Source organism: Corvus brachyrhynchos, unplaced genomic scaffold (genome assembly GCF_000691975.1).
Source record: "Corvus brachyrhynchos isolate BGI_N302 unplaced genomic scaffold, ASM69197v1 scaffold514, whole genome shotgun sequence".
Taxonomy (NCBI): Eukaryota; Metazoa; Chordata; class Aves; order Passeriformes; family Corvidae; genus Corvus; species Corvus brachyrhynchos.
Genome location: NW_008238319.1, coordinates 28,037 through 36,699, shown reverse-complemented (window position 1 = coordinate 36,699; position 8,663 = coordinate 28,037). Strand labels below are relative to the sequence as shown.

At 42.8% G+C, this 8,663-nt stretch overlaps 1 protein-coding gene across 1 annotated transcript in view; it reads left to right on the top strand.

Moving 5' to 3' along the window:
• Positions 1–5,840, top strand: part of ALDH18A1 (aldehyde dehydrogenase 18 family member A1) — a 47,476-nt gene extending 41,636 nt beyond the window's left edge. The window contains exons 26-31 of the mRNA XM_008633321.2: positions 1–78; positions 188–383; positions 538–659; positions 2,951–3,137; positions 4,025–4,120; positions 5,052–5,840. The exon at positions 1–78 is cut by the window's left edge and continues 10 nt beyond it. Coding sequence (XP_008631543.2) covers positions 1–78; positions 188–383; positions 538–659; positions 2,951–3,137; positions 4,025–4,120; positions 5,052–5,233 — 861 coding nt within the window. The 3' untranslated portion in view covers positions 5,234–5,840. The remainder of the gene's footprint in view (positions 79–187; positions 384–537; positions 660–2,950; positions 3,138–4,024; positions 4,121–5,051) is intronic.
• The last annotated feature ends 2,823 nt before the right edge of the window (positions 5,841–8,663 follow it).

Below are 8,663 nucleotides of genomic sequence, written 5' to 3'. Positions count from 1 at the left end.
GCAAATAGAAACCAAATCCTTCATCATCTGACACAAGAAGCACTCTCTATTCACGGAGTCAGAGATGCAGTGCAACTGGTAAGCACCTAGGGTTAAATCAACTATGTCTTTGGTATGCTATGTATAAAAAGTGTAGGCAAAACTTGAGAGTTCAAACTGTAAACTCTTTGTATTGCAACTACCACAGGTGAACACAAGAGAGGAAGTAGAAGATCTCTGCCGTTTGGATAAGCTGATAGATCTTATCATTCCACGTGGTTCATCACAGCTAGTCAGGAATATCCAGAAAGCTGCTAAGGGAATCCCAGTGATGGGACACAGTGAAGGGATCTGTCACGTGTATGTTGACACGGATGCCAGTGTTGAGAAGGTCACACGAATAAGTAAGCTGTGGGAGGGTGATTTGATCTCATGGGTGTAATTGAACTTTGGACTATGCAATGTAGTTATGGTAATTTATAATTCATATAATATCCGAAATATTTGTTGTAAATATGTATGTATTTATGTAACCAATTATTTACTCTTAAACCTCAGTCCGAGACTCAAAGTGTGAATATCCTGCTGCTTGTAATGCTCTGGAAACTCTCTTAATTCATCGAGACTTGCTGAGAACCCCGTTGTTTGATCAGATCATAGACATGTTGAGAGTAGAACAGGTTAGTCACTCATACTTGTGTTTTGTTTTGTGGTTTTTGTTTGATTTTTTTTCTAAAACTTTAGAAGCATTTGGTCTGGCTGGTGTAGCCCTGTTTACATGGCATAACACTTTAGTTACCCATATGTGTCTTTGTACATGTCAATGAAATTTGCTTCTACATACAGTGTCAAGTGTTTCTGTAGAAATTATCTGAAAGTAGCTTATTCAGGACAGCTACAGACTGTTACTGGGATACTTTTGCTATATACTTCCTTGTATATAGCAAAAATAATCTGCTGCCTTAAAAGAGCATATACACAACCCTTTCTCTACCCTTTCCAATTCAGCCAGATGCAAAGCCTCTTCTTCCTGAATCTATCTATTAATTTAGCTTATTACCCAAGTGAATTCCCTTCTGTTTTTATCCTTTCTGAACTTGCTTCATACACGTGTTGTTTTTAAATTTTCCTCTTGCATGCCCTTTATTCCCACCCGTTTTCCCTCCTGGTATGTCAAAGGACATCAAAAGGCCAGTTGAACTAATTAGTTGTCTAGACACAAGCAATGTTTTTTCAGTAAAGGTAGCAGAGATGCATCAGGAAGACATATCCATGAAGTAGTATGAATTGCACATAAAATCAAGGGTTTTCACACAGTACTGTGTATTTGACAAATAGAGTGTACAGGCAGTGATTAATGCAGGATAGAGAGGTCATGCGTTTCAATGATGTTAAAAGGGTTATAGTAAAAGAAGCTGATAGGTAGGCAGGAGCAAGTTCTCAATGTTTGGGGCTTTTTAATGTCTCGTTTGGTTGTTTCTTGGGAAGGGTAGACTGCAGGGTTGATGCATCTTGGATGGCAGGAATATGAGTACTGGTGCATTTCCACCACCACCCACCCATCTCCTTATACAGTGGGGAGGATATTACCTCTGTCCAATTTGACGTGACAACAAGAAACATGCAAATATTGGGCAGGATTATGCAATAAAGTAATTTATAGTTGCACAAGAAAATGCTGGTTTATAGATGTCTTCTTAAAAGCCCTCACATTTAGTAGACTTAAGCCTTATTTCCCATTTATGCTTGTCTTGTCAAAATTTCTTGTGTTTCATTTGCATGGGATTTCTGTGCTGTATCTGTTCTAAATTATCTCTCATTGTTTAGCTGTTTCAGCAGAGGTTGATAATGTGTTAAAATCTTTTTTATAACAAATGAAAAATATCCGTGTGAGTTTTCTTGGCTTTGGACCCAGTAACTTTGTGTCTGAGATGTTCTTCAGAGAGGGCTGGTATCAATTTATAAAGTAAAAGGATAAAAGCCATTCAAGATGTTAAGACTTCTGTAGGTGCCAACTTGGAAGCATTCCTTTTGTTATTCTCTGCATTGCATTGCTGTCTTAAAACAAAGTCTGGCTGCAGATTTTAGCTGTTTTCCTAGCAGTGCTACACTGGCCTTTTCTGCCTGATGACTAAGTGATGCAATTGCTTTAAGTAATTTCAGATGATTCCTGAATTAGGAGCTTGTCATGGTGGGTAGCCAATCTAGCATGTCAGTTATTGTACCTTGTAGCTAATTCACCTATGTGCCAAGTTTACCAAAGTATAGGTGTATTTTTCTTACACTGCATGCATGTTGTGAATTAACTCCAGTCAGTGGCTAAGCACCATCCAGCTGCCTGCTTACTCTCCCCTGCTCCAAGTGGGACAGGAGGAGAAAATGAGAGCAAAAGCAAGGAACCTTGTCAGCTGAAAGATAGCTTGATAAGTGAAGGAAAGAGGAAGAAGAAAGGGGACAAAGAGGAGGAAACAACCCAATAAAAAAAGTAAACCCCAAAACAAAACTAAAAACCCACCGGCCCCCCAAAATACCCACAAGGCAAAGCTAATTATTTGCTGTCTGCCACAAACAAACCAATGCCCAGCCAGTCTCTAGAGCAATGCCTACCTTCTTCAAAAACCCCCTCCCCTCAGTTTGTATTGCTGCACATGACATTATATGGCATGGAATACCCCTTTGGTCAGTTCTGGTCAGCTGCTGGCTCTGTCCCCTCCCAACTTTCTGCACACTCCCAATCTTCTTGCTAGGGGCACAGAGATGGAGCAGGGGGGAAGAGAGAGCCTTGATGCTGTGCAAGCTCTGTTCAGCAACAGCCAAAACATTGGTGGGTTTTTAACACAGTTTTAATCACAAGTCCAAAACACAGCACCACAGGGACTACCATCCATCCCATATTGAGTACAAGAAGCTACACTTTCACCTGAAAGGCTCTGGTATGGTCAGTAGCCACAAAATGTTTCTGGTATTGCAGGTGAAGATTCATGCTGGCCCAAAGTTTGCATCTTACTTGACATTCAGCCCTTCAGAAGTGAAATCTCTGCGCACAGAATATGGGGACCTGGAGTGCTGCATTGAGGTGGTGGACAGCGTTCAAGAAGCCGTTGAACATATCCACAAGTATGGAAGTTCCCATACGGATGTTATTATCACAGAGAATGGTTAGTGACCAGGCTTCTTCTTTAAGCTGCTGTTTTGGTTTGACTGCTAATTCCTGGTGTTAGTGTAAGTAACTATATTGTAGTAGTTCTTCTCTTGGGTCTGTGCCAGTTCAAAACTTTACTAGAGCTGTGCCAAGAAAAGGTTGACTCTCCAACCAAACCAAGCCCAGAACTTCTGAGAATCAGCTGCAGTAAGGTCATGTTGATCTGCGACTGGCCAGTGTGAGTCAAGTAGGCTTCTGTTTCTGTACTTCTTTCTGAGCTTAAATGCATGTCACTAAAAAGCATGCATTTGATACCATAACCACTGCCACAAGACCTGGTGAAACTAGTGATTTGTACTGGAAATAGAGTTGCTTTTGAATGTCTGTCTTGTTGCTACAGGCTACTGATCTCCAAGTTCACACACTTGCATGTGGCATTTCTGCATTGTACGTCTCAAATATTACCTGCAATAGCAATTGAGTTTAGGATTTTTCAGTAACTGGAGCAATTCCATGGTTGACACTACTGGAGAGCTGACAGTAGCTTAACTGTCGCAGTTTAAATGACAAATGCTGTTTGGGGCAGCTGTTCTTTCTCCCTGGTCATGCAACTAAATCCCTCTTTGAAGGCTCTAAACTAAATGGAGTTAGCATTGGACATCTTTTTGCTTTTTTCTAATCTTTGCAAGCTGCTTCTAAGATTTGCAGTATCTACTTGATAAGCATACTGGGAGGAAGGTATAAATGAGCTTGGCTTAGCCCAGGCTGTTTAAGTACTGTCTGGTAAGGTGGCATGTGAAAGATATGTTGTTATATCCGTTTGCTGTTTTATGCTGTGTTTATTGGAATACACGATCATTCTGTATGTAATGGATTTTACTTTTGTCTCTGCCTCTTTTGCAGAGAAAACAGCAGAGTTCTTCCTCCAGCATGTGGACAGCGCTTGTGTTTTCTGGAATGCCAGTACGCGATTCTCTGATGGCTATAGATTTGGACTTGGTAAGAGGGAGGATATTGTGGGGTTGTGACTGCAGAATTTTCTGGTGTGTGAAAAGTGTGGCAGTATGAACCCTGAAAGATAGGATTAGTCTCGTATCTTACTGTCTAAAAAAGGTTTTCAGGAAAGGTATTGTATGAAAAGTTGAAGCCTAGAAATTTCGTCCACACAAAGATGTTTTGGATCCTTTGAAGCTCTATTCAATTGCAATAAAGTACGCTGCATGCATATAGTGATAGAACAATGCAGTACAGGATGTGAAAGTGCTGAACAGCTTTCCGTTTGTTTCTCTTTCTAATAATGCTGTAAAGAATGCAATGCTTTGGTCCTGCTGGGCAGATTGAGATGCTGTCCAGTGTGCCAGTCCTGTAGTAGTATTAAGGAATGAAGGGCAGGAACCAAACTGATCAGCTGCTTAAATAAACAGGTGCACCTACTGTGAATTGCAGAAGACAAGGGAAACATTCTTTCATGAGGTGGAAAATCAGAAGTCTCCACTACACACTATTACTGTGTCAGCTGGAACAGTGTTCCATGTGACTAAAAAATTCCAGTTAAGGTCTTTCAATATCTCCTTAATGTGATAAAAAGGACATAAGATCATAATCTTTACTAGTTTTGCTTTTTTTTTTTTTTTTTAAGGATTATGCCCTCAGATCAGTCTAAGATCAATGTAAGAGATACCTCTCTCTCTCTTGCATCTTTTTCTTTCTGAAAGTAACTGTAACAGCCAGAAGTATAAACATTACAATTTAAAATGTAATTGTTAACTCCTTGAGCTTCTCTATCAGGTAAATAGAACTGGTATTTGGAGAGGAGCAGAGAATGGCAGGTCCCTGCAACGCAGGCAGCTTTTTTACTTAGAGGTGCAAAACCGTTTAGTATGAACATCATCAGAGGATTAATTGGCTTTATCTTGGGTGTTTCCTACAGGTGCTGAAGTGGGAATTAGTACTTCGCGTATCCATGCACGTGGACCAGTGGGAATTGAAGGACTCTTAACTACGAAGTGGTTGCTGAGGGGGGACAATCATGTTGTCTCTGACTTTTCAGAGCATGGGAGCATGAAGTATCTTCATGAGAGCCTCCCTCTCCCTCAGAGAAATGCCAGCTAAAAACGTTGGGGAGAAAACCCAGGGGTATAATTATTTCCTGAAGATGTTCAGGCTTCAGGATAATCTCTGGTGAAGGAGTTTGTTTTTCATCTTCAAAAACATTGTCTTTGATCATTGTGCAGTACAATGAATACAAAATGATCCCATCAGTGAGAATTTCCCCTCCCCACTTTCAGTTTCCTTAAATAGTATCTGCAAACTGACTTCGCTTCTCCTAGAGACAGATTTTTTCAAATCGTACAGGTAACATAAGGAAGGATTTCAGTATCGACTACATTCCTTTTTTATCCCAGTGCTCCTTGTAGCAAATATGTTTGGTGGTGGAGCATAATTTTTTTTTCCTAAGTTTTGTTTTATTCAAGTACCTGTTCTGGAGAACAGACTCAATAGTTTTGGTTTTGAGGGGTTTTTTCTTCAGACTTATGATCATGGCATCTCTTTAAAGTCAGAAAGCTTTATGCTTAATTCCTTTCTATTTGGTCAGTCTTGAGATAGGGGGACAGATGTTCCAAATGTATAGTAAGCTTTTGACCAAGAAACCTTTTATATCCAATTCTTTGTATTGTTGACTATTGTAGATAAATAACATAATTGTCTGCTACATTAATTTTGTTACTTATTTGTACCAAAGGTTTATTTTTCTTTGGTTTTATATGAAACTTACTCCAACAACACTTTGATGATGGCTTGTCCAGAATGAAGCTCTCCATCTGCACGAACGCTCCCCTTGGTACACTGCAGCCCCGCTGCACGGCTGGTGGCCAGAGCTCCCCGCCGGCTGCAGGACATCCCACTCTTGGTCCAGCACTGCTGGGGGGTCCCGGTGTGATACCGCCCTGCCAGGGCGCCATTTCCTTTCCTGCCCACCGCTCTCCACCACTGTCCTGGCATGGGTGGTGGACGCACCACGCTCAGGATCCTGTGCTGCTGCACCCCTTTCTCCAGTCACAGGGGCATCATGACAGCACGGGGTGCATCTCCCCTCTGAGTAGATGCTGAGGGCCAGCGGACACGGGTGAGGCGAGCGAGATGCCTTGGTAGGTGTGGATGGCTCCTGGTCGCTGAAGGTGGCATGGCAGGGGAACTTAGGTCAGCACCAGCGGGTTGCGACACAGAAGCTTACGGGGGGGCTTTGCCTGGCCGTGAGGGCCGTGGTGCCATCGCGATGACGGGCGATGCGTGCGCTCAGCCCCGGGTACGCAGATATCTGGCAGTGGGCGGGCCCAGGGCAGGGCAGTGGTACTGAGGCTTGCCTGCCTGGGCTTGCTGGCGAGTAGCAAGGAAGATGGCTTCAGACCCCTATTCCTTGGAAGTGAAGGTGAGGGAAGGACGCTGAGGAGGGGGGCAAAGCTGGGAACTGCAAGGAGGGGTTTAAAGTCATTGTAGGGGGAGAGAGCTGTTCAGGAGCGATTCCCTTGGAGCAGGCCAAGGGAGCAGATTAGTTCTCGGCACAATGTGAGGATTGTGCCCAGGAAGGCAGTTCCCTCACCTGTCTGTATTGGGTAAACTCTGTTAGTCAGTCTTCTGCATCGTACACTGTACCTTCCTCGGGTCTTGATGTCTCCGTAGCTCTTGGTGATCACTAGGCACCTCCCGAGAGTCTAAAGTGCATTGCCTCATCAGTGTACTGCCTGTTGAGCCTTTCTTGTCTTGCAATTATAGCTTAAGGTGTGGATCTGTCTGGTGTCTATCATATTGGAGATATTTCTGAGCAGTCACATCTCACAGTGGTGAGCCAGGTGGTGCCTTCAGCTCCACTTCTGTGAGTTCTCTTTTGACAGAGTTGTCTTCAGGGATCACATCCCCATGTGCATAACAGTCTTTTGTCTTAAAGCTTGGCTTCTTGCTCATCCATTGTTCTGCTTTTCATGGCTCTCATCTCCGCTGATGGCTGCAGCAGTCACCACTTTCCAGGGCTGCTGTAGAGCACCTGCACTGTCCTGGCACATGGCTGCTGGCATATTCCCTATGGAAGTCATTCTTGCTCATGCGCTTATCACGTCTCACAGTCACGTTGCTTGGGGTGTTGGGTGTCTGTGTCATGGTTGGAGCTGCCCTGCCCAGGGGTGTAGCAATACTAAAGACAGGGTAGCACAGCCTCAGGGTGGTGTGGTAGTACATTCATCTGTCTAGATACTTCTGGCAAAGCCGATACAGTTAATCTTTGGGCTGTAGATGGCTGGCACAGTTATCTTGATTGTCTTTTGAGGGCTCTGGCCTTCAGGGAGCAGTAGTTCGTGCGGTAGTGGAGTGGGCTGGGTCATGAATATGCCTTGGCTTTTACTGCTGGGGCTCAGTATCTGGGTTCTTTTAGCTGTGTTATTGTAGAGTAAACTGGAACTGGACAAAGTTGTTTTTTGATAGACCTTGTCATGAATTTCAAAAACAAAATGTGAATTTGAATGCTCAGGTACTTCTGATGAATTTTTAAAGCCTACAGGCTTCTAGCTGCTGAGTTGCCTGATGAGTTCTTTGGTCAAAGCCTGGAATTTTGTTTTTCAAGGTTTGGAAAAAAGTTACAATAGGCTTTGTGTTGAGTGTGAGGGAATGAGAGCGCTGATCAGGTTTTATTTAACTGTAAAGGTTAACCAAAAATTTTAAAGTACCTTTTTTTTTTCATAATGCTTTCCTTTGCAAGTGCACTTCTTTTCATCTAGGAAAACACTGTTTAGTAGAATATTGCTATTTTTCCATGTTGTGTAGACAAAATGGAATCGTCTTCAGAGTTTCTAGTCTCTTACAGACTGAGACAGCCTGGGAGTTAGTATGTGGTATTGCATAGCAGTGTAGAACATTTCACTCTAGACTGAAATCCTGTTAATATTACTGGAGTTCTCCAATGAAGGTTTGGTCGATGCAATTTCCTAAGTCCAGTGTGTTTTCTAAAGATCTTCTAAGATTATAGATTAAATAAGGTATGAGTATATGGAGTGTTTTATGATGCAGGTGTATTTAATGCCAGAGACAAAATTGTCCCTAGTCAAAATGGGAATTGAAACATTTTAGTGGTATATGTTACATGATGCTAATATACAAAGCAGTGTAGTGTTCTAAAACATTCGTACAAGAACGTGTTTAAGACAACTACAGAGGTAAACAAGCTTTGTGGTTATTTCAGGGATCTTTCTGTCTCCCAACTCCTGAGCAGGAAGAAAACATTGGTGAAGCTCCTATTAAAACCGTCTGAATGGTGAAGAATTAATACGGGGTGAATTACGTTTAAATGCAGTACTCCTGCTTTAAAGGGCAGAGCAAGCACTTTCCTTGTGTTCCCGTGGCCCTTGCGTATTTATAATGAAACCCGTTGCAGGGGCAGCAGCTCTGTTTACTGCTGTTATCATTTATAGCTGCTGCAGCTCGACAACTTCTACCAGCAGGGCCCATCTCGGAGGGTGAGGGATCGGCCCCGGGCGGGCGCGCCGACAGCCGG